This window comes from Rhineura floridana, chromosome 1 (genome assembly GCF_030035675.1).
Source record: "Rhineura floridana isolate rRhiFlo1 chromosome 1, rRhiFlo1.hap2, whole genome shotgun sequence".
In the NCBI taxonomy this organism is placed as follows: Eukaryota; Metazoa; Chordata; class Lepidosauria; order Squamata; family Rhineuridae; genus Rhineura; species Rhineura floridana.
In genome coordinates, this window is record NC_084480.1 from 143,358,160 (window position 1) to 143,384,518 (window position 26,359).

Genomic DNA, 26,359 nt, shown 5'->3' on the forward strand with positions numbered 1-26,359 from the left:
TTAACAATGGTACACATTTTTGCAAGCCATTTCTCGTTATCTAATGCATTTTCCATGTTCGTTTCACTCATATTCATTTTTATGCACACCTTCCCCTCATATATGCATTTTTGTAAATATTGTTTAGTTGGTGAACTGCATCACAAAATTCTAATAAATGTCTAAGAATGGCTGTTTTTCAGTTCCCATACTGATTTGGAAAGTGCAAATTTAATAAATTCTGCTTAAAATGTGAACTGTATCAAAATTCTCACCGATCCCTACCAGGGAGGAAGGTCTTCTGAGTTGGCCCGGCCATCCTCCCCTGTACTCATAGGCTCTTGTGCCAGCAATCTCAGCGAGCTCGCACTATCCCTCTGAGGAGGAGTGCTCGTTTGCGTATGTGCTGTCCATAGTGACTCACAGGCCAGACAAGTAGGTGCCTGCCTGTCCTTACTTAAGGTCAGTGAGGGAATGCGTCTAATTGCTGCAACAATGTCTTAGTGTAGTATAGTCATGCCTTGCATTTTCTAGTTATGAGACTGAACCAAAGATTTCGTCAACACTATGTAATCTGCAAGCTGATTCATGAAGTACTCCAAACTTACTTTATCCATTAAAGCTACTAAAGAAAGACTCACCTCCGCGTCCGAGTCTGTCTTTGTCAGTTTTGGGCAGGACAAATCTGGGGCTCTTGCACTGCACCAACCTCCTTGCCACCTCCCCCTCCAAGAAAGCAAGACCTTCCAGGTATTCACCTGCTGGGAAGCAGCACAGCAGCTATGCTCCACCTGATGAACTGCTTCTGCAATAGGTGTAATGCTATTGCATGTGGATTAAATCAAGGTGAGACAAGGTTTTTTTTTATCACACTATGTGTGTTAATTGTCAAGATGTCTATGTTATCAATAAAAACTGTTCTGTGAATAACCAAATTATGTAATTGTCACGGCCTATGTCCTTTCTGCATTTAATTTCCCTCTGACTTTGCTATTTACACCCCCCCCAAAAAAGTATGTATGTGTGTTCTGCATGTGCACCTTAATTTAAAGGGTTTGTGTGTGCTGTGTGCACTCTTTAGGTTAACACTTTGTGCATCTGATGAAGCAGACTGCAGTTCATAAATGCTTATGCCATTATACATTTATTGGTCTTTAAGATGCCACATAACTATATATTTATATATGTTTCATATGTTTATAACCTACATAGACAATATCAATTGCTGATTTTGTTGTGTCTGCTATGTATTATTCAGTTAAGCTTGCAGTTGTATTGCAGCCAAAATTTGGGGATAGGCTTGCTTTTTACGATTCCCTCTAACTATCAAACTCACAAGTGGTTTCTCAAGATGAAGACGGGCTAAAAATTCTCATAGGAGCTGTGAAAGCTGCTCTGTGTGCCTGATTGAGCTATTTTTGGAGTGTGTATCTGTCCCACACGAGCAAGGCATGGCTGTACAGATAACCTTGGATTTATCACCTGCTGTAATCAAAACATTCCTTTGGCCATGCATACTGATTTACAGGCTATTCTGCAGTTAAGAAAGAAAATTTCTGCTGCCATATCTCTACTTCAGTCGCCATGTGAACACATCACTAGTTATGTCTGTGTCCAATAAACAGAAAGTTCAAGCTGCATTCACTCATCCTTTATCTCAGCAGCAAGAAGTGGTCACATGTGACAGAGCCTCCAGTATTCCCAAATCAAATGCTTCAGTTTGATATTCATTGTTTGGGCCTTTTGTTGTCAAAGTGGTTGATTGGTCCTGTAATACTAAATCACATGACTGGTAAACTCTAAAATTTGACCTACTAAATTAGTGTATATTTTATGACATGAATATACGAAGGACTCATTCACAAATCTGAAACGGCCAAAATTTTGCATCCAAACTTCACTGGATTTTATTCCCTTTGCTGAATATGCATGTATTTCCTCATTACAATTCTCATCCACTCTCATTCAGGGAACAGATCCGCTTGGTGCAGCCAGTCTGATTGCATTCTGTCGGACTGTCAGGCTCTTTTCACTGTAGTTTGTTTTCTGCTCTATTCCACTTTTATTGCTCCAGTTGTTTCTTCCTAAAGAAATATTGATATTGCAATAGGTATTTCTGAGAAAGGACGGTGACTCTCTCTCTTTCTCTCAGTGGTGGCCAGTGCCACCCATGTAATCTTCCCCTTCATTGCCTTCTCCTCCTATCTGAATTATATCCTGTTCCCCCACCCCTAGCCATGGGAGAAAATGAAAGATTGTCTGCTTGCCTGTGTTTGGTCAGTTTCATGTATGTTAGCTTTACCCTAAGATCCTCTGCGGCGCAGAGTAGTAAGCGGCGATAACGCAGCTGAAGCTCTGCTCACGGCCAGAGTTCGATTCCAACGGAAGGAGGAAGTCGAATCTCCGGTAAAAGGGGTCGAGGTCCACTCAGCCTTCCATCCATCCGTGGTCGGTAAAATGAGTACCTGGCATACGCTGGGGGGTAAAGAAAGGCCAGGGAAGGAACTGGCAAACCCACCACATATATACGGTCTGCCTAGTAAACGTCACAAGATGTCACCCTAACAGTCGGAAACGACTTGCACTGCAAGTGCGGGGACACCTTTACCTTTAGTTTTACCCACTTGGATTTAAGTGTGTGTGTGTGTTTTGTTTGTGTGTGTGTGTGTGTGTGTGTGTGTGTGAGAGAGAGAGAGAGAGAGAGAGAGAGAGAGAGAGAGATCGCCAGATCAGCAAATAAGACGAGTGGGGAAGGGTTTAAAGGGTTAATACCACAGAGTTTAAAATGCAAGCCTACAGAGTCTCGCCCACATTAAGGAAATTTTCTCAGTTTGCCCTTTAATCCCTGTAATATTAACTTCTAAATGCTGTACTTCCAGCATTTTTAAACACAGCATTTAGAGGATTAATACTGCAGAGATTTAAAGGCAAGCCTAGAAAATCTCCTTAATGTGGGCCACTCTTTAGGCTGGCATTTTAAAAACTGTAGGTTTGGCTCGCTCGCTGCTTGAAGATAAGCCAGTGTCTGAAGTTTGGAGCAATTCACTTCACAAAGGTAGGGAACAGACAGACTTTTTTAAAGTCCAAAGCTAAGCTGAAATTTAGCGGAATTCCAGCCCATCCCTATTCTCATTTACAGAAAGAAAAAAGTGTGAATTGCACTATAACTCTCATTCCTGCGGCAAAGGTTTCCCCATCTATGACATGGAGCAGGATAAGGCAATGGCAGCACTGACTAAAGGCAACTTAATAATTGCACTAATGCAAGGACTGGTGCTAATGCAATGGGGCTTCTCCCTCTCCTTTCCCTGCACTCACCCGGCATGTCCCGTGTCACCCCAAATCAGCTTGAGATGGTGCTAAGGGGGGGAGAGTAGGAGAACATTCCATTGCGCAAGGAGAAATCTTTGTGCTAACAGAACCAGCAACTTAGCTATATTGAGCTATATACCTAGGCCTGGTTTGCATAAGCATGTTCATTGCTTGCTTGATGATTGCAACTTTGAGCAGTTACTCACATGTGTGAGCTAGCCATCACAGATCTAGATAAACATCACAGCTAGAATTGTCATCTCACCCCAAACATCATGTTTTTTAATCATCAGTTCACATATAGCAGCCAGCTATGTATAGTATCAAAGGTAGAGAAATCATGACACATTCTCCTGTTCTGTTTTTTAAAAAATAATCTGGAAAACCTCTGAAACAAACAGTGTGCCACTCATGGTTCATTTCCCAAGTAGTTGGAGGATATGTTCTATTGGTCTGTAGAAAATAGCCATGGTACCCAAATGTGCTAAAAGAAAGCCTTTCTTGTTAATCCACACTATGCCATCCTTTAAAATGCTGCTACGTAAAATTGCCAGTGTGTTTTTTTGGTTCTTAGAACTTTTTTTTTAATAGTCATTTAAAGAATTCAGAAAGTGATACTTAGTTACTACAGCTTATGTGTGGTTTCTGCTCTCTGCTGAATGAGTAGACCAGGATTTTTCATATTGATATGGAATAATCAACCAAGTCTCAGGACTGGCCCAAGACATTTTTCCACATCACACAGCAATACTCTGTAATCCAAGAGATACACCCCAGAATCCTTTGCAGCATTGCAAGGAATGCTGGGTGCTACTCTTGGATTATACCAAGTCACATGAGATCCCAGAATATCTCCCTCCATTTGCACCAGGTTTCACAGTTGTGCATATAAACATTTAAGTGACAGTTTGAATTGTTTATGAAGTTGGGCCAGTCCAGTTATGTCTTTGGTTGAGAGTCTGTAATGGGGGCATTCAGGGCTGGCCCCAGGCATGCTGGGGCCCTTTGGCATCTGCCTGCCCTGGGCCCTGGCACACGCACACATGCCCCACCTACTTACCTATCTACCAGGCAGGCAGAGGAGCGGGAGGTTGGGTGGGACATCGAGCGAGTGGGGGGAGGGGAGGGAGGGAGTGGGCAGGTGGGCTGGCGAGTGGGTGGGCAGCAGCAGCTCCCTCCCTGCGATCCATGGCAGGGAGGCTGACGCGGAGAGCGAGCACTACTCCCCCACCATAACAAGGGGCCCTCAAGACGGCTGGCAAGCGAGTGGGTGCAGGTGGGCCAGTGAGTGGGTGGGCAACTCCCTCCCTGTGATCCGTGGCAGATTGCCATGGAAGGGGGGCACTACTCCCCCACCATAATGAAGGGCCCTCAGGTTGGCGAGCAAGCAAGTGGGGGAAGGGCAAGCATGGTGGGAGGCAGGGGGACAGCAAGCAGGTGGGCCGACGAGCGGGTGGGCAGCTCCCTCCCTGCGATCCATGTCAGGTAGCCTGCCGCAGAAGGACAGCGCTACTCCCCCACCATAACAAGGGGACCTTCAGGGGCCCCAGTGGGCTGCAGGGCCCTTGGACAGGGCCCCACCTGGCCGCCCTTTAGAGCCAGCCCTGGGGGCATTAATTCAGCCTTTGGTTTGTCTGTATTACATGACGTGATGCTGATGTTCACCAGAGCTGTATTATACATCATCAACATACACCAAACAGGTTCATCCAGTAGCCTAAATAAAAAATAAAGATATTCTGCATTTGCAATGATTTATACATCTCAACAACACTCACTATAACCTGTTAAAATATATTTTATCACACCTGCTGTGTTAACCCGAGATAGATGAATTCCATTTCGGAATCTGTCTGACCTTGTTTAGATTATTAGTTATGTTGAAGCAACATTCTTTGTCAACTGACATAGTTTTATAAATTGCTACTTCCATAGCATAACCAAGGAAAGACTTCTAGGAGCCCTTTCGGATTTCTGCTGGGACCTTAGAAGAAGAAGATGCACCAAAGGATGAGCGGCTTGTTAATGGTCTTGTTCCTTTATAGATTAAAAATAATACATTTTATAAAATGTTAGGAAGAAAATTGTATTTCATTTCATGCATGTGTGTATAAGTATATACATCTTTCTCTGCTAGACCTCTTTTCCCTGCTGGTTTACTCTTCCTCATCTAGTAAATCTTCCCTCCCTTTCAGTTCCCATGATGATTGACTTCATGCTGCTATTAAGGTTTTTCCTTAGCTTAAAAGCAGCAGTGGGGGGGGCAATTTCCATTGGAATTGTGGTAGGGGAGGGAAGGTTTTACACCTTCTTCCAGCAACACCCATTGCGCTGCTTAGTTGACTGGGGGACATAAGAGAATGGTGAAAACAGGGCTGGACTGCAGAAAAATGTCAATTGTTAATCTTTATTTGGAGCACCACCTTCCCATTGCTTTGCTGATCAGTGGGAGGGTATGTTGTGGGACATGTAAGATTAGGCAGTGAGCCAGGAGCAGCCCAGGGGCAAGGGTAGATTGCACATTTCTGAAAAGAGACAGAAAAGGCATATTTCTTGGAGATTATGCATACTGACCAGAGAATGTGCATATTGCTCAAGGAATGTACAAATACATTCCCCAAGGCCTGTTGAAGGTAATGCATAATGGCCAGAGAATGTGCATATTGCCTGGAGAATGTACAAACTTCAGTTGAGATATGCACATTCTCCAAAGCCTATTATGCATCATGGCTAGCAAATGAACAAAATTCAGGTGATATATGCACATTCCCCAAACCCTGTTGGAGATTATGCATAATGACCAGAGAAGTACAAAATTCAGGCAATATATGCACATTTCCCAAGGTTTGTTGGAGATTATGTATATTGATTGAGAAATGTGCATAATTCCCTCTTCATGAAAGGTTAATATACACATTCACCATCAGGCCTGGTGAATGTGCACAATGGCTAGTTATTATGCACATTAACCGCTCAACTTACATTCCTATTAACATAAATATTATATCCATAAAGAGATATTCACATTCAACAGTTGGATAATTAAAAACATAGAAGCCTGCTGTAGAACATGGTGCACAACCCTAATCTTCAGCACTTCCTTTGAAACCCTTATCAAGATTCCTCTTGCCAGGAAATTAAGCCTGCTCAGAGTTCTGCAAAACCCTTGCAAAAGTGTTCAATTAAAACCTGGAATCAGCTGAACTTCTCAATCTCATGAGAAACCAAATGAACATAAGCTTCAGTATTTATTGATATTGTTTGACATATAAGACGTAGATGGGAAATCTGTTCCCAGTTTATATACCTATAGCAGACTGCAGAGGATTATACTTATGTTGAAGAACATTACACTTTGTACCAACATAAGTAGCCTAAGACCAGAGCTTGGAAAAGTTACTTTTTTGAACTACAACTCCCATCAGCCCCAGCCAGCATGGCCACTGGATTGGATTGATGGGAGTTGTAGTTCAAAAAAGTAACTTTTCCAAACTCTGCAAGACTGAGACGTTTTGGCCAATGGGTGTAATCCATGGATGCAATATAATGCTCAATAAGGGTCCCCAGAAAACAATACAAGCAACATTAAACATTGTTTTTATATTGTTTTAAATTTTAAAATTGTGTTTTAAATTGTTTTTAAAATATGTGTTTTAAATTGTGTATTTGTTTTAATGTTTCTGATCGCTGTAAACCCCCCAGAGAGCTTCGGCTATGGGGCGGAATACAAGTGCAATAATAAATAAATAACATTGAGACTTATAAAAATTAGCTCAGTATCTTGATTCAGTTTTGCAAGATTTTGTAAAACAGGTGTGGTTATTGTATGTCTGTTTGGTGCATTGTAATGTGAAGAATTTATACGTAACTGATATGGGTATTTAATGTTAGTATGGTGCAGTATGGGAAAATTATATACATTTTTATAAGTAGTTGGGCCTTCATTTTGTTTGTATTGGCCAATGAATGGCTGGTGCCAAAACCACATCCCTTCTCCTCCCACCTCTTTGCCCTAGCAACATTTAGTGAATTAAGGGCTTTTCCTGACAACCTTTTTATTGAGCATTTATCCTGATTTGTTTGTATAAAATGTATGCAGGGGTTATATAATGCCACTTTTTGTTGAGCATTCATTCTGTTTGCACAGAGGGTTGGGAGGGACTGTGATGTTCCTATATTAATGTATATATGGTAAGTGTTGTTGTTTTAGAAGATACATGGTAAGTGGAGTGAAAGAGGGGGAGTGAATGGGCAGTAGAATGCGAGATGATTGGCTGAGTGTTTAAAATGGCTGAATGTATAAAAGGAAGAGTGAGAGTGGAATCAGGGGGGGAGAAGAGAAAGAGTGGATTGCTTGGTGGGGTTTGAGAGAGTTGTTTGTCAGGAGAGAGTGAAGAAGGAGGGAGGTGGAGTTCGGATTAGTATTGAGTAAAACCATATGCTTATGTGCCTTAAGAAGAAATCCTGTTAATCTTGTTAGTTTTGTTATCTGTAATAAATACTTAATTTGGTTTACCAAAGGCCTGATCCTTGGCTGGGGTTTCACAGACCAGAAGGGAGGGTAAGGTAATGACCAAGGCTGAAGGGGAACTGTAACAAATGGTGGCAGCGGTGAAGAGAATAACAATACCAGTATTCAGAGTCTCTGGGAATACTAGTATTGGGACGTTACTGGTGGTTGCCTAGCAGGGGGATCTGTTGAGATCTGTGCTAGAGCGGGGAGAAAAACCAGAAGAGAGTGCGGTCCGGACTGGTGGAGTCCCTGGTGGTGCCTAGAGACAGGCAGTAACCACGAGCAGGTAGGAACCTGACAGGGAGAGCCAGGGAAGGACGCATCACATGTGGTGTCAGTAGCGGTGGGATACGAACAACAGAGAATCCAGATACGAATACTAGAGAATCCAGATACAGTGGTGTGGCAAACAGAAATAACAAAACAAGATTTCTTGTGAGAGTGACTGGCAAAGAGTGTGTGGCAAAGAGTGAGCAACCATGGCTGAATACATAAAAATGAAAAGAGAGGAGCTGGTGGAGAAGTGCATAACATTCAATTTACCTCACGAGGGTAAAGGGGTAGATGAATTGAGGGTAGCACTTATAGGATTTGCAACTGCCCAGCAAAAACAACCTGTCAGGGAAGAGACCCCAGAAGGATATTTAAGCAATCCCGCTTATATAGAGTACTTGAGAGAGAAGTTAAGATGGGAAGCTGAGAGATTGAAGAGGGAGGCTGAGGAAAAAGACAAGCAGAGGGAGTTGGAAGCTGAGAGATTGAGGATGGAAGCTGAGAAAATGAGATTGGGGTTTGAGGAGAGGGAGAAGCAACGAACAGTGGATGCTGAATTACAAGTAGAAAAGTTAAAATTTGATAGAGAGAAATTTCACTCTGAGGAGACAAGGAAAGACAGAGATGGAGCAAAAATAAAAATTACTCCAAAGGACTTTGCTGTCTATGAGCCTGGTCAAGATCCTCAAATTTACCTCAGCACCTTTGAAAAAGCAGCTCAGTTGTGGGGGCTACCTGAAGATAAATACATGCAGTATTTATCAAATCTGATTAAAGGGGAATTGGCTGAGGTATACCAATATTTTCCCTCAGACAGGCCCGTCACCTATGCTGAATACGAAGAAGCAGTGTTTAAAAGATTCAGACTGGTGCCTGATTATTTTAGAAAGCTTTTCAGAAACTGCCAGATACAGACAGGGAGGTCTTTTGTGGAACTGGGAGCAAAGTTGATGGATATATTTGGAAAGTGGATGAGTAGTGCCAAAGCTCAGTCAGTGGAAGAGGTGAAAAGCCTCATGATACTGGATCAATTATACCATCAGTTACCACCAGAAATAAGGCTCCTGGTCAAAGACCGTTCCCCTACATCTGTGCAGGAGGCCGCCGAGATGGCGGATCACTTTGCCTCCAATAGAACTGGCTGGGTGGGGAAAACATCAAGAGAGTTTAAATCCAGACCATATAGTGCTTCCAGAAGGGATGTGGTGCCACAGCGAATGAGTCCTCCATTAAAATCTGAAGGGCACAGGACACCCCAGAGTGGATCTGTGTACCCTAAAAGTGAGGAGAAATTATGCTACAAATGTGGTAGACCGGGGCACCTACGTTTTCAATGTGAGGTTGCCAACCCCATTAGTAATCCTGCTCAGACAAGGGCAGTGAAAACAGAGCCCAAGGCTTTAGAAACAACAAAAAAGGTTCAGTTCTGCCAGATAAACTGGACAGAAGTAACAGACCTTGATTCAAGTCTGAGAGAGGAAGTGAGTGTACAAGGGGCAAATTATTGGGCATTGCTTGATACTGGTGCCGCTCAGACATTAGTGAGGCCAGATTTAATAAAATCTGAGGTAATATTACCTCAGGAAACTGTGACTATCCAAGGAGTGAGAGGTCAACCAGAAAGTTTGCCTGTGGCCCTGGTGGATATGACTTGGAGAGGCCGAGAGGGCCGATATAAAGTAGGCATTAATGCCCAGCAACAAGAACCAGTAATACTGGGAAGGGATGTAATGGGCGCCCAAGGAAAGATCTATGTAGTGACCAGACAACAACTTGGCAGAGAAAAAGAAGCCATATTAAGGGGGGCTGAAACAAACAGGGTGGAATCTGTTAACCAGCCTCAGGTCACCATAGCAACCACTAGCAGGCCTGGTGAAGGAGACAGACTGTATCAAGTGGTCTCTGGGGAAGAAGCAGATCAATTCAGGGAAGAGCTGCATAAAGATATAAGTCTGAAGCAGATAAAGGAACAAGCGCTGACCCAACAGATTCCTTTCACTGACAAACTGAGGAATCAAGTTGTGTGTGAGAATGGGATTTTATATAGACTGTGGATGCCTGCTGAGAGAAAGGATGAATGTGAACCAGTGAAGCAATTGATAGTACCTAGCAAATACAGAACCAGATTGCTAGAGGTAGCCCACGATGTCCCATGTGCAGGACATCTGGGAATAAAAAAGACCAAGAGGAGATTGGCTGCACATTATTATTGGCCAAATATCTCCAAGGATGTAAAACAACATTGTCTATCTTGTGGAATATGCCAAAAGGTGGGAAAGAGTGGAGTAAAGACCAAGGCACCCTTAAAGCCCCTTCCTATAATTGGACAACCCTTTTATAGAGTGGGAATAGATTTGGTGGGCCCTTTTTCCAAACCCACAAGGCATGGCAAGAAATATCTAGTGGTGGTGGTGGATTTTGCCACCAGGTACCCAGACGCAGAAGCACTGAGATCTGTAGAAGCCCCTGTAGTGGCAGAGGCTTTATTAAAAATCTTTATGAGGCTGGGTTTCCCTCATGAAGTGCTGACAGATCAAGGCAGTGTATTCATGGGAGAAGTGATGCAATGTATGTGGAAATGTTGTGGTCTAAAACATCTAAAGACCACTACTTACCATCCCGCCACTAATGGGCTAACTGAGAGATTCAATGGAGTTTTGAAGGGCATGATCAGAAGCTATGTTCAAGATCACCCACAAGACTGGGATGAACGTTTGGGATGCTTCTTATTTGCATACAGAGAAGTCCCTCAGGAGTCAACAGGCTTCTCACCCTTTGAACTAATGTTTACTAGAAAAGTGAGGGGACCTTTGGAACTGCTAAAAAATTCATGGGAAGGAACTCTGGGAGAGTACAAAACTTCAGTAGTAGATTTTGTATTGGAATTCCGCAATAAATTAACATCAATGATGGAAGTAGTGAAAGAGAATTTGAGTCATGCACAGGAGAAGCAAAGTTACTGGTATGACAGAACAGCCAGAGAACGTGTGTATGATGTGGGAGATATGGTTATGGCATTCATACCCAGGAAACATGACAAATTACAGGCTAACTGGGAAGGACCATATACCATCAGAGAAAGGCTTGACACAGTGACATATGTAATCACCACAGACCAATTAAACAAAAGCAAAGTGGTTCATGTAAATATGTTAAAGCCTTACCATACCAGGGATGCAAAGGTGTTGCAAGTTACCTTATTCCCTGAGGGAAGTGGGCCTGAACTTCCAGATTTGGTACAGGAAAGCAAAGACAAAGGAGGGGTAGATCAAGTGGAATGGTCAGAGGAGGTGAAGGAGGAAGTAAAAGAAGAGATTCTGAGAGTGTTGAAAACCTATAGGAATCTCTTTAGCAACAAACCTGGTCGAACCAGTATAGTTATACATTCCATTGATACTGGAGATCATGCCCCAATCAGATCTGTTCCGTACCGTGCGAATGGGAAAGTTTTGAATGAGATCAAAAAGGAGGTGGAAGATATGCTGGAATTAGGAGTGATCAGGGAATCCATCAGTCCCTGGGCCTCAAGTATTGTCCTGGTTCCGAAAAAAGATGGAACGACAAGGTTTTGCATTGATTATCGGCTAATCAATAAAATTACTATCCCAGATGCGTATCCTATGCCTAGGGTAGACGCAATGTTAGAGTTATTAGGGGCAGCAACCATTATCTCTACTCTAGATCTCTGTAAAGGATTTTGGCAAATGGAACTAGACGAGCAATCCAGAGCCAAAACTGCCTTCAGTACACCAGATGGGTTATATGAGTTTGTGACCTTACCCATGGGACTAAGGAACTCACCAAGTTCATTTCAGAGGCTAATCAATACTGTGTTGCGAGGCATGTCAGATTTTGCAGTGGCCTATATCGATGACGTGGCCATTTTTAGCAAGTCGGTGCCTGAGCATGTCCAACACCTGACAACAGTATTGGAGGCCTTAAGAAAAGCAGGCCTCACAATAAAAGCTAAGAAATGCCAGTTTGGACTAAAGGAAGTAATCTATTTAGGACATAAGGTGGGGAGTGGGAAAATCACCCCCTTATGGAGCAAGGTGGAGGCAATACAAGCGTGGCCGATCCCCTTAACCAAAAAACAAGTAAGGGCATTTCTGGGTGTGGCTGGATTTTATAGGAAGTTTGTGAGAAATTTTGGGGAAATAGCAACCCCCTTGCATGAATTAACAAAGAAGAAGTGTTCTGAGCGTGTGGTATGGACGGATGAATGTCAGAAGGCTTTTGATCTACTGAAGCAAGCCTTGTGTCAAGGACCCATATTAATAGCACCAGACTATGAGAAACCATTCATCGTGGCTACAGATGCGTCGGACCTCGCGCTGGGAGTCGTCTTGCTGCAGGAGAGAGAAGGCACCAGACATCCAGTGGCGTACCTGAGTCGCAAGCTGACGCTGAGGGAAAAAAACTATTCGTCGGTCCAGAAGGAGTGCCTAGCGGTCGTGTGGGGACTGAACAAGTTGCGCCCATACGTGTGGGGACAAAGATTCACAGTGACTACGGATCATCGGGCCTTGTTATGGTTGCAGACTATGAAAAACCATAACACTATGCTGCAGAGGTGGTCCTGGGCCCTACAGGACTATCAAGTGGACTTCCAGTTCATAAAAGGCAAGGACAATGTACTGGCCGATGGACTTTCCAGGCAAGTGGCTGGGACTGCAGTGACGTGACCAGACAGAGGAACAAAGAAAGACATTTTCCCCATAGAGACTTTTATTTGTTAACGTGACGTATAAATCCTGGAACAGGAATAATACTCTGCTGTTGTTTAAGGGGGGGGAAATGTGATGTTCCTATATTAATGTATATATGGTAAGTGTTGTTGTTTTAGAAGATACATGGTAAGTGGAGTGAAAGAGGGGGAGTGAATGGGCAGTAGAATGCGAGATGATTGGCTGAGTGTTTAAAATGGCTGAATGTATAAAAGGAAGAGTGAGAGTGGAATCAGGGGGGGAGAAGAGAAAGAGTGGATTGCTTGGTGGGGTTTGAGAGAGTTGTTTGTCAGGAGAGAGTGAAGAAGGAGGGAGGTGGAGTTCGGATTAGTATTGAGTAAAACCATATGCTTATGTGCCTTAAGAAGAAATCCTGTTAATCTTGTTAGTTTTGTTATCTGTAATAAATACTTAATTTGGTTTACCAAAGGCCTGATCCTTGGCTGGGGTTTCACAGACCAGAAGGGAGGGTAAGGTAATGACCAAGGCTGAAGGGGAACTGTAACAAATGGTGGCAGCGGTGAAGAGAATAACAATACCAGTATTCAGAGTCTCTGGGAATACTAGTATTGGGACGTTACTGGTGGTTGCCTAGCAGGGGGATCTGTTGAGATCTGTGCTAGAGCGGGGAGAGAAACCAGAAGAGAGTGCGGTCCGGACTGGTGGAGTCCCTGGTGGTGCCTAGAGACAGGCAGTAACCACGAGCAGGTAGGAACCTGACAGGGAGAGCCAGGGAAGGACGCATCACAGGGACCTCTGCCTGAAACCCTGGAGTAGCGTCAATCTTGATGGTACGGAGCTAGGTGGACCAACACGTTGACTCATTGTCAGACAGCTTCCTATGTTCCTATGATGGACGGAGTCTGAATTCTGTGCAAGAACAGAATGAATCGCGATTGGAAGCAGATAGACCTGAGCAACAGTGCCAAGCAGGCTTCCTTCTTGTTTTAACAAATTTGTTAATTCAGGATAATGACCCTGAACAAAAATCTCATGTAACTTCATCTAGCTGCCTCAGAAATCACAACCGAGAAGTCTAAGTCTCCTTAAACTTAGTGGGACTTATTTCCAGATAAAAAGTGAACACACCCTGGGTTGTGTGAGCCACACAGGCACATCATACTTTAACAGTCCCTTTTTATGAATCAGGAAAGGTCATTCAGATAAACCAGCCTCAATGAATTTTTCTGCAGGTGCATTGTTGCCAGGATACTCTCTAGAGCAGTGTGCCAGGTCGCAGGGGTCCTTGGCCTTGTAGTTTTCTTCAGCACTGCTGCAATGTTAAAATGTTTTTAATAAACTGTTGCCAGTGACCTGGGATGACCTCTTTACCGAGCATTCATCCTGATTTGTTTGCAGGGAGATTGGACAACATTGGTTATTTAATGAGCAATCATTCTGAGGTTAGATGACATTATGTCAAAGCAAGTCAGTTCCCCATCACTTTCCTTCTAGCAAAAAGTCTGGTCTTTGGGGAAGTGGGCTTGTTGCACAAAGCCTTCAAATCAACTGTAATTGTACAACCTGAATTTGCCAGCGTGAGAGTGAATCCCACCTGAAAATAGCAACAGTCTGGAAGCACCTGTTTGAGATATCTGAATGACCCATTTACATTATTAATCCCCTGTCTCCTTGGAACACTGAGGTTTCCCAATTGTGAGGAAGATCTTGAAGCACCTCCACTCGGATACATATAAGGCCTTTGCTCATTAATGCTGAATGGGCAGTGGCTGGGGATTATGGCAGCTGGTGCAATCCTGCTCCCTGTCTCACTAATTCACCGAACACAGGGGGCATAATGTGAACGGGTGGAGGAGAAATTTGGTTTGGTTTGCATTTAAAGGTGAACCTACCAAATTCACACTTTCTGAAACAATACATGAATCAAAACGTAGCTATCCTTTGAAACTCACACTTCTCTGAATTTTGCAGTGCAGTTCTTCAGCCAAGTAATGTTTACAAAAATGCATCCACTACAGTGCAGTGTAAATAAAAATGCATATATTAGTGAGAACAGCATACAAAGATGCATTATATTAGGGGAAGCTGCTTTGCAAAAGTGTGTATATTAGGAGAAATTCACACTAAAATGCTGATAAATCTTCATTAAACTTTTTTTTTTAAATCTCTTGGAGTGCTGTGATTTCCTGCATTGGATTGCTGTGAGCAAATGAATTCAGCAGCTCTGCCAGAGGTTTCTCATCAGTTTCTCAAAACTGTGTGAGCAATCCAATGTACAAATGGTACTGGGAGGGTGAGGCACACACAAAGATGCATCCGACACAGCCCCTGTGGAGAATGGGTTTTGCCTGTGTTGTCGGCTCTTGCACAATTAAAAATAGTACAGCCTCTAATAAGAATGACTGAGGAAGCAATCCTAACCCTACATCCCTGGGAGTGAACCCCACTGAATTCAACAGGACTTACTCCTGAGTAGACATGGATAGGATTGTGCTGTATGAGTAGGGACCAAAACAACATGGATTGTTGCAATTAGAGGATCAGTTCTAAGGGACACTAAGTAAATAATAGGAACGCAGCACTACAGTAGCAGCCACTGTATATTATGACTGTAAGAGTTGCCTACAAGATCTGAGCAGGGTGGTTCATGACAGATGCTCTTGGAGGTCGCTGATTCATAGGGTCACCATAAGTCGTAATCGACTTGAAGGCACATAACAACAACAACAAGAGTTGCCAGGTCCAAAGAGAGTCCCTTCATTGCACACTCCAGTCCTATTTGCATCATTTAGAAAGTTCGCAGCAGCAAATATTGCAGCCTCTATTAAAAACTAGTTGTCAATCAAAGATATAGGTGGTGATTATCTTCCCTGCCCCCCAATAGTTATTTGCAATTGCAGAGCAACTGGCGTAAGGGGTAGGAGTTTACCTCTTGGTCCAAAGCGCTGAAGATAGCAATGGGTGCCGTAGGGCTTGTCATCATACTGTGAAAATAGAACAGAAAATGGATTAGTTTCCCCACATTTGCTAAAGGCATCCATTCATCACAAATACCATGCAGGCTATTGTACAAGACAGAGGCCTGATGTAGAAGTTCCTTCCCCTGCTGAGTGCTTGATGACAGGCAACAGGAATCTGCCTGATTTATTCATTACGTTTATATACTACTTTTCCTCCAAGGCACTCAAAATGGTGTACATGGTTCTCCCCCTCTGTATCCTCACAACAACCCTGTGAGGTAGGTTAGGCTGAGAAATAGTAACTGGCTTAAGATCAGTAAGCTTCATTGCTGTGTGGGAATTTGAACCCTGATCTCCCAGGTCCAATAGTGTAGTGGCAAATTTAGAAATGCAGGGTCCCTTCATGAGTCATGCCACACACCCTTGCAGCCTCTCTCTCTCTCTCTCTCTCTCTCTCTTTCTCAACTCCTTGTGACTCTCTCCTTCTCACAACAATGCAGTGGGAGCCAATCAGTATGCAAGGGCATTCTGGCGATGGGATCCTGAGACACCGCTGAGTCACCACCGATCTGTCACCATGGAGAAGGAGAGGGCAAGAGAGGAGCTTCCCCCCCTCCCGGGCTAAATGATAGAGTGGTGGCCTCAGCAACAGCCTCCCCAGCAGGACCAGACTGCAGAGGAGGAAGAGGAGGCGCCACACCATGGGCCAAGAGACAGGTTGCAGGCTGGGGTGGGTGAATATCAGCTTTATTCCACCCCCAACCCCAGTCTGAATTAAGTGGATTTTTTGCCCATCCCAGCAGCCCCGCACTGTGGCACCTCCTCTTTCTGTTCCTCCTCTGTGGTCTGGCCCTGCTTGGGGAGACTGTTGCCAAGGCCTCTGCTCGTTTGTTCAGCCCAGGGGGCCCTCCTCTCCTGCCTTCTCCATGTGGCAGGGTGTGTGGCAGATCGGAGGAGGCCACCAGCAAAAAATGTAATGAGACAGCATCCTGGAGTGACCCAGCAGGACTACACATCTGCCCAGATCATAGTCCAACACTCTAACCATTGCACCACACTGCCCCATGACTGTTGATGGTTACTGGCTACCTCAAGTCACTGGAATTTATGTTACAGCTCACTTGGGCTGAGAGAATTTTTTTTTTAACATTTGATTGCCAGTGAGAGAGAATGAAACATTCTGAGCCTTGACCTTGTCTGGGAAACATGCAGGAGATTATAGGATACTGGGGAGCTGGACTGATGTTGCTTGGGTCTAGTACTACCTATGTGCATGCTGTTGGCTATTAAACCGAGAAAGCAGAGGTTAAATTTCCACAAGTGAGCTACGTGACTTAGAAGCAAAAGTTGGCAGAGCTCGAGCCATCTTCAAGGACACGTTGCTAAGCAACCTAGGCTCGGGCAGCTGGCCTTATCTATATAGAGGGCCAGCAGACACTTGTGAGTGTGGGGGGCGAGGAGTTTGTACAGAGAGAGCTGTGATATATTGTCAGTAAAGTAACTCTTAAAACTTATTGCTTGTCCGGCTCATTGCTTCAACTGGCATCTAGCCTGTCACTATACTGTTCTGCATCCTGGGCATCTGCTTGCGCCAGATACAACATCCAACAAGTGGTAGCAGAGGATGGTTACCTGGTGCTGATGGTTACCTGGTGCTGATGGTTACCTGGTGCTGAGGATTACCTGGTGCTGAGGATTACCTGGAGCGGAGGATTGCAGAAAAGCGGCAGAGAAAAGCCAGAACTGCAGACCAGCGAGTAAAACAGCAGAGAGACGGAGAAACCGAAAGCTGAGCTGAAAGCTGTGAGAGAGCCGTGGGAATAACTGACTGAAGGACAGAGGTGAGAAGCTCTAATGACAAAGGCGGTGAACTGTGAAAAGTGAAAGTATGTCTGTTACGTTATCGGCCGGGATTCCCTTGGAAAGGCTGACAGGGAAAAATTATGGCACTTGGAAACAGAGAATGCAGGCTTTTCTAGTGAAAGAAGACCTGTGGAAAGCTATCGCAGAAGACCCACCCGCCGGGGTGCCTATTCCAGCAGATTGGAGAAGGCTGGATGAGAGGGCAAAGGCGTTAATTGTTCTTGCTATTGATGATTCTCAACTACTGCACGTGCATGATGCAACAATGGCAAAGGAAACCTGGGAAACTTTAAGAAATATTCATGTGAAAAAGACTGCCAGTTCTAAAATATATCTTGCCAGAAGATTGTATCAGATGTGCTTATCTGGAGATACAACCATGTCAGAGCATTTGTTGGAAATAAACAGACTGTTTACTGAGTTGTCAGAACGTGAAATTGAACATTCTCAAACGCAAAAAGTGTATATCACATTAGCTTCACTAGATTCAAGTTATGATAGTCTGGTGAGCTCTTTGGAAGCAATGGACGATGCAAATCTCAATATGGATTATATAGAAGGCAAACTTTTACAAGAATTCCAAAGGAAGCAGGAAATGGCAAAGCAGAAAAAGACTGAGTCTAAACACAACGTGGAAAAGCAGAACAACAAAGCTGCACAAGAGAGACTGTATGGACAAAAGGCATGTTATTTTTGTGGTTCCAAGCAACATCTTCAAAGGAATTGTGAAGCAAGAAGAAGAGAAAGAGGAAGAAAACCATGTGTACAGGTGATCTATGCTAGTAAGAATAAGCAATGTATTAACAATGAGCAGGGAAATAACTGTAAAGATTTATGGGCAATTGACAGTGGGGCAACAAATAGTATAATCAAAGATAAATCTATGTTTCATACATTTTGTGACGTAGAGGATCATGTAATAATGGCTGATGGATCTAAGAAACTGATCAAAAGTAGGGGTACAGTGAAATTAGCAGGTTTCAATACCATTATGACAGATGTGCTGTTTGTTCCTGATATCGAATGTAACATTATGGCTGTGTCGAAACTCAATGAAATGGGGTTCACAGTAATGTTCAAAAGGGGTTCAGTGCATGTGATGAGAGGAGGAAAAATATTCATGAAAGGGATAGTAGTCACTGTTCTATATGCAGCTGAGAGTCCTCAGTAAAGACACAGACAGGACACATAGAGGTTCAATAGGGATTAACCTGACGCAGTCAGTGAAAGCACAGACGCCAGTGATTGATGCTGATGTCGTGGCTTATAAAACAGAGCAGGAAAAAGAACCCTCAAGCCTCGGGGATATAAAACAATTACCCATAGCCGAACAGAATGAATGGCATGCAGCGATGAAAGAGGAGCTGGAAGCAATGCGAAAAAATGGCACATGGACGCTAGTACCTCTGCCCCCAGGGAAGAAAGCTATAGGGTGTAAGTGGATATTTAAACATAAGCGGTCGAGTACAGGACAGATACAAAGGTATAGGGCACGCCTAGTAGCTAAGGGCTTTACACAGCAATTCGGGACAGACTACGATGCAGTTTTCGCTCCCGTGGTGAAACATGAGTCAATCAGGGTTTTGCTAAAAATAGCTGCCATAGAAAACATGCATGTAAGCCACTATGACATTGGCACGGCGTTTTTACATGGGGAGTTGAAAGAAGAAATCTATATGGAACAGCCTCCCGGATGTGAAACACAGCCAGGTCTAGTTTGCAAGTTACAGAAATCCCTGTATGGTCTGCGCCAGAGTGCGCGCTGTTGGAACGAAAAACTAGATGATGTTCTGCAGTCAATGAATTTCAAGCGTTGTGTGGCAGACCCCTGTGTGTATGTGAAAGAAATAAAGGGGGGGCTCACATACTGCCTAGTTTATGTGGATGACATCCTGTACTTTTCCCATGAGGAGGAAGACGAAAGAGAGTTCCATAATAGTCTGAAACAACATGTGGTAACGAAAAGTTTGGGACCTGTAAGTCATTATTTAGGTACAGAGGTCATACGGGGTTCAGACGGGAGTTTCATGTTAAAACAGGAAGGAAAGATAAAACAAATACTAGCAGATTGTGGGATGTCTGAATGTAAGGCAGTAGGGACTCCCATGACAACATCATTTCAACAAGAAAACACAGAGACAGCTTGTGAAAACACTGCTAGGTACAGACACATCATAGGACAGTTGCAATATCTTGTTAAGGTAACAAGACCTGACATTTGTAATGCTGTTAGCATCTTAAGTCGAAAAGTAGAACAGCCTACTGAGACAGATTGGCAAGGAATAAAACGAGTCCTGAGGTATTTGCAAGGTACTAGCAGTAAAGGTCTAGTGTTGTCCAGCAGTAAACACAGGAGTATGTGCTGCTATGTAGATGCGGATCATGCTGGCGATCCCAGTAGCCGCAAGTCTACTACTGGTGTTGTCATTCTATTATATGATTCAGTGATTGATTGGTGCAGCAAGAGGCAAACTATAGTGGCAACATCAAGTTCAGAAGCTGAATATATAGCGTTGTCTCTGGTTTGTAACGAACTTACCTGGTTCGACCATCTACTGTTTGAAATTGGAAAAGGCATAGACAAACCAATCAAAATATATGAGGACAATCAGACCTGCATTAAGCTAGCTCAGTCAGAAGCACACACCAAGAGAACCAAGCATATCAGCATCAAATATCACCATGTCAGAGAAATGATTAAACAAGGGTTTGTGGAATTAACTTATTGTAACACTGCTGATATGCTGGCTGATGTTATGACAAAACCACTAAGTGAAGACAAGTTCTCAAAACTGATAAATCAAGTAGGTATGACTGGAAAAAGTGGGATGATGGAAATCATGAAGAGTAATGAAATATAATGACAATAATGCTGAGATTGCAATGGAGTAACTGTCTTACAAATGAAAGTGATGTAAACTGAAATAAAAGGAAATGTATCAGAAGTATAAAACCAAATGATGTAAATGTAATGACATGTAAAATGTAACACATGTAAATGGAAGAGAAATGTAACTGGCTGAATGTGGAAATTTAAGGTGGGGGATTGTTGGCTATTAAACCGAGAAAGCAGAGGTTAAATTTCCACAAGTGAGCTACGTGACTTAGAAGCAAAAGTTGGCAGAGCTCGAGCCATCTTCAAGGACACGTTGCTAAGCAACCTAGGCTCGGGCAGCTGGCCTTATCTATATAGAGGGCCAGCAGACACTTGTGAGTGTGGGGGGCGAGGAGTTTGTACAGAGAGAGCTGTGATATATTGTCAGTAAAGTAACTCTTAAAACTTATTGCTTGTCCGGCTCATTGCTTCAACTGGCATCTAGCCTGTCACTATACTGTTCTGCATCCTGGGCATCTGCTTGCGCCAGATACAACATCCAACACATGCATGATTCCTATCTGCTTAGCCTGTACATTTGTAAACAAACAGCTGGTTATAAAAGGCACCATAACTCTTCCATACACTCTTGTCACTAGCAAACAAATCCTGCAATAGCCTGCCCTTGGAACTTCCTATCACACAAAGGTATAAAATAATATGCAAAGATGCTTAGGGATGGACAAAACAGGCTATTTCTGGCCTTCCATTTTTATATGCATTCATTTGTAAGTCCATTTCCACATTAATCTGCAACTTTCTAAAAAAAAAAATACACATGGAAATTCAAATTTAAATACATATTTCATCTCAGTGCATGCATTTCTAAATATATTTTATACTAAAATATTCATTTTAATACCTTTTTTAAAGCTGAGAATGGTATAAAAAATTTAGAGAGGTGCAAAAGTCTGAAGGAATAATTACATTCTGATCTGCACACTAGTTCAGGAGGTGCGGATCAGGTTAGTTTGCACTGGAATTCACAGAAATTGAATTCCTCAGGTGTCCCTAAATGTAGCAAATGTGAAGGCAGGAGCAAAATTAACACCAAACAGGTGAATCCCTAGTGGCTTAAGAAAGGCTTTCTTGAAGATGTTGATTCAGAGCTGAGATTTAAAGGACAAAAAGAAGATGTAGAGCTGAATATGATCTGAGGTTCACCAGCATTCTGCATGGGAGCCTCTTTCACTGACAGTGATAATATAAAATGTAATTCTGTGTGCAGAATGGCTCCTTCACAATTAAGAATGTGCAGCTAGATGGGAAACTGTGGCTCTCCCAATATTGCTGGACTACAGGTCCCATCATCTCTGACCATTGGCCATGCTGTTTGGGGTGGATGGGAGATGGAGTCCAACAATATCTGGAACACCACCAGTTTCCCACCTCTGGATTAATGGGCAGAGTTTCCTGAACATGAATTGCATGCAGATATGAAATTTGATCCATTTGCGGGCATAGTTCACACATCATAGGAAACTATGACTTCCTGCTCTGTGAATAAATTGCAGTGAGCCCTGGTCTCATGCACTCCCTTTTCCATCTATTTGTGAGTCAGAGGAGGAGATTGGAGGCAACTAGTTATGGTTTTAAACTAACCATAGTCACCTGTGACACCCAATGTCAAGGAACTGTGGTTTGTTTATGGCTTGAGAGCAAGTCAGCATCTGAAACCACACTTTGATTCTGGATTGTTTTCACTAACCATGGTTATAATCCAAGGGACAGGGCCTTTTCAGTGACACCCATATTATGGAACTCACTCCCCCCCTAGAGAGGCATTGGTTTTTAGGGGATCTGTTAGGACCATATTAGTCAAGCAAGGTTATGGGAAAAAGTGAATCTGAGGTCGCAAACCTAAGGGTGTGTGGAATCCAAAGGCAGTTTAACTGCCTATTCAAAGTCCAAGCTAGCCTATTCCTGGAGGAATGAGGGGGGATTCAATGGGATAGATGTATATAGGAAGCTGCCTTATACTAAGCCAGGTCATAGGTCCATCTAGATCAGTATGGAGTCTATAGACTGGCAGCAGCTCTCCAGAGTTTCAGAAAGGGATTTATCCCATTCCTACCTGGAGATGCCAGGGATTGAACCTAGAACCTTCTGCATGCAAAACAGATGTTTTACCACTGAGCTAGGGCCCTTCCTGTTTAGGTCAGCTCCTGAATTGGTCTAAATCTCCCCCTGGCTAGGGGGCATGTCAGGCAGCTGAGAAGGCTTTGGATCCTGGCTGTTTCCCAGCCCACTCACAGCCCAAATCACCAACAGCATGCTCTCCCTTTGAACTTACAAGGCTTGGGCATCGGAGGTTTCCAAGGCAGCAAGGAGAGGAGATGTAACATGCAAGCTCCTTCCCCAGTGTCAGGGCTCTCTATATCTTATGGGTTGTGCTGAGACACCCTCCCAGGGGGTCACAGGACTGCAACAAACGTTACGTTTTCTAGCATGGGATTTGCAGTATTTGTTGTTTTTATTTTGAAACATTAAGCAATCTTAAGAACGTGTGTTTTTTTTAATTGTTTTTAAAATGTGTTTTTAAATTTGTGTGTTTGCTTTTCATGTTTTAATTGTTGTAAACCACCCAGAGAGCTCCAGCTATGGGGCGGTATACAAATGTAATAAATAAATAAATAAAATGTTTCATTAAGATCATTCAGTATTGTTGTTATCCTTCTTGATGTGTTTTTTTTTAAAAGCATATGGCAGGCCGTACAGTGAAGGGTCATAGCTCGGTGGTAGAGCATCTGCATTTGCATGTAGATGGTCCCAGGTTCCATCCCCAGAGTAACTCGTGCCTGAAACCCTGGAGAGCTGGAGTCAGCAGCTAGCATATCCCAGCGGTGGGCAGAAGACAGACTGGTTGTAAGTCAGCAAGGGTTCCTGACTCCCAATTGTTGAACAGCAGCAATAAAATTAAATTTCCCCACACTCAATTAGGCTGCTGAAATAAGAATGCTAACCAGGAGTGGCGTTTTTGCAAAAGGACTGTGGCCTCAGATCAGTTCTGGTACTGAAAACAAATTTGTAAGCAAAGACCAACTTGTATGGCTTTACAAGAGGATTAGACAAATCCATGGAAGACAAGGCTATCAATGGCTACTAGCCACAATGGCTATGCTCTACCTCCACTGCCACAGCCAGTATGACCCTGAATAGCAGTTGCTGGGAACCACAAGAGGGGAAAGTGCTGTTGCACTTAGGTCCTGCTTTGGGGCTTCCCATGGGCATCCAATTGGCCAGTATGAGAACAGGAGGCTGGACAGGCCACTGGCTTGATCCAGCAGGCTCTTCTTACGTTCTTAGAATGTGCTCAGAGAATGTGCCCTGTTTTTTCAATATGTCTTTTGCACCTGGCTCTAGTTGGTATATATTCCCTGTCTTTTACTAGAACCCCAAGATCTGACATTAGCTTACAGTCTGCCCATCCTTGCTGTAGAGCAGTGATTCCCAACCTGGGGGCTGAGGCCGCCAAGGGGGTCGCAAAACAATCAGAAAGGGGTCGCGAAGATGACAGTGTTTTTTTTAAAAGGAACTGCAAATAATGGTAAGCCACGGGTGGAGTGTTGGCTCTAGCCCTTTTCTATCTCTGTGGTACTACCCCGCCGCCAGCAACATAACCTTTCCCACCCATGACATCGATCTCATGACGCTCCCATTGTCTCCTCTCACGGCACTGGAGGAGCTCACCCTTCCCGCCTAAATCCATGAAGGGGGCGCGTAGTTGCAGAGTGGAAGTAACGCAATTGGCTGTGAGGCGGCTGGAGCTCTGCTGGAGCTGTGTCTTTTTCTGGTCAGCCCAGCCCGGCTACTTGGCTGCCTTTCCCTCCCTTCTCCCTGGCTGGGTCCTCTTCTTTCCTTTCTTCCTCCTCCTCCACCCCATCCCCCCCCCGCTGCCAGCCCTGCTTGCCTGTCATGTTGACATCTGGAGGAGGCAGCAGCGAGTTCGGCAACTTGCTGCGCAAGTTCAAGTTGGTTTTCCTCAGAGAGCAGAATGGTCAGCACATGGCTGAGGCTGGGGCGGGCAGCAGGTGAGGGCATGGAGGGTGGGAGGTCTCTGGAGCAACAGGAAGCTACATGGAAGCAGGATTACTCCCAGGGTGGTGTTAGTGTTATGCTCTCAAATCCATACGGTACCTCATAGAATTATATAAGCAAAATCAGGTAAGATATCTCCCTCCCAAGTCAACACCTGTGTAAAATCTCATGCCCACAAATAGGCTTTCAGGTACCCTATCTTTCCTGGGTGGGCAGCAGATGAGGCTCAGTGCGTGTGTGTTTGTGATGTCATTCTAGGGAATTTTGTGAGAAATCCTGAAACAAGTTCAAAACTAAAGGCATCGCAGCTGTATGTTAGTTAAGGGTGCTAAACACTTCTCTTCCCCAGTCCCAGACATAACGCTGCTGCACCACCACCTAACTAGCCGCCTTCCTCCTGAACTAGATGGTTTGGGCTGAACAGGAAGGTGTGCACTGCAAGCTCTTTTGAACAGAAGTGATTCGGCTTGTATGCATAGTGGCTGCACAGCTTAAAACTACCCAACATACATTTTATATCTGGTAATTTTCTCCTAGGCAGTCACTACACATGCAATCTGGATCATTCCCATTCTAGAGTGCCTACACTGCACATCTTCCTGCCAAACACAGTGTGCAGGAGAAAGCCAGTCCAGATTGAAAATCTGCAGTAAAGGGAAAAGGGAGTGGAGGCAGGAGAAGCTTTTACCAAGGCTTTTCTCCTCTCTGATGAAGGGGGAGCAGCGCTGGGCTGAAAAAGTCAGAAGGCATGTTTCTTCTTCCCTCCCAGCATGGTAGCTTCTTGAAAAGTAAGAGGAATCCCTTTTCTTGCGGGGGGGGGGAGGTGAGGAGAAGGGGGGGAGAGAAAAGAAGCCAATGCACTTGTTGCACTGAAATCAAAATATCGAAACAAGTTAGATGTGGAACCAGATTTAAAGTTGAAACTTACATTGCTTCAACCAGACTTCCAATCTCTGACAGCTGCAAAACAGCACCTGCCTTCTCATTAACTCAGTTATACCATGGATGTATGAGCCTGATTCTAAGAACCCGTCAACAGTTAAATCATTGGGTCACCTGAACGCTCTTGGGCTGCATTCACTGCACATTTATTCCACTATTATTCCACTTGAAACAGTCATGGCTTCCCCCAAAGTATGTAGGTTCTTAAGGGTGGTGAGAGTTGTTACGAGACCCTTGTTCCCCTCACAGATTACAATTCCCAGAGTTTCATGGGAGGAGGGTTGGAATGTTAAACCACTCAGGGAACTGAAGCTCTCTGAGGAGAACAGAAGCCTCCTCTCAGCACACTTCACAAACTACACTTCCCAGGCTTCTTTGGGGGAAACCATGATTATATAAGTGGAATAATAACGGAATAAATGCATGGTGTGAATGTGGCCTGGTTTCACTCTTTTTCACATTGTGAGTTTCAGAAGTAATTATCTGAGCAGATTCATTTTGGGAGGGGCCTGTTCTGGAGTCCCTCTGTGTGTGCGCGCATGTGCACACACGCGCGTGGGGATCCCTGGGGGTGGGTGTTGGGGGTGGGGGTGTGTGTTTTGGGAGCTCTGGGATGTATGTGCATGTTTTGGGAGTGTATGTGTGTGTGTATGTATGTGTATGGGGTTGGTGCGTGAAGCCCCTAGTAACCTAGTATACTATCCTTCAAACTTTGTTAGAAGTTGTTTATATTCTGTAATCTGCCCTGGGACTTTCTGGTGAAGGACAGATAATAAATATATCAAATAAATATCATCATATTTGTTGTTGAGAGGAATAACAAAATGACATTACAACACTTCATTGTGTATTATTTTCAATTAACAAAGACTAAAATTACAACAATTAGCATGTGGGGGTCACAAAATATTTTGAG

The 26,359-nt window shown here is 43.8% G+C and overlaps 1 protein-coding gene across 2 annotated transcripts in view; it reads right to left on the minus strand.

The window, feature by feature from the left end:
* Positions 1–1,899: 1,899 nt before the first annotated feature.
* LOC133382129 (cysteine-rich protein 1-like) overlaps positions 1,900–26,359 on the minus strand; it is a 69,925-nt gene continuing 45,465 nt past the window's right edge. The window contains exons 3-4 of one of the 2 annotated variants that reach the window (XM_061621823.1): positions 15,695–15,749; positions 1,900–2,063 (exon numbers count right to left, since the gene is read on the minus strand). In XM_061621823.1, coding sequence (XP_061477807.1) covers positions 1,945–2,063; positions 15,695–15,749 — 174 coding nt within the window. In that variant the 3' untranslated portion in view covers positions 1,900–1,944. The remainder of the gene's footprint in view (positions 2,064–15,694; positions 15,750–26,359) is intronic. The other variant, XR_009761841.1, reaches the window with a different exon arrangement.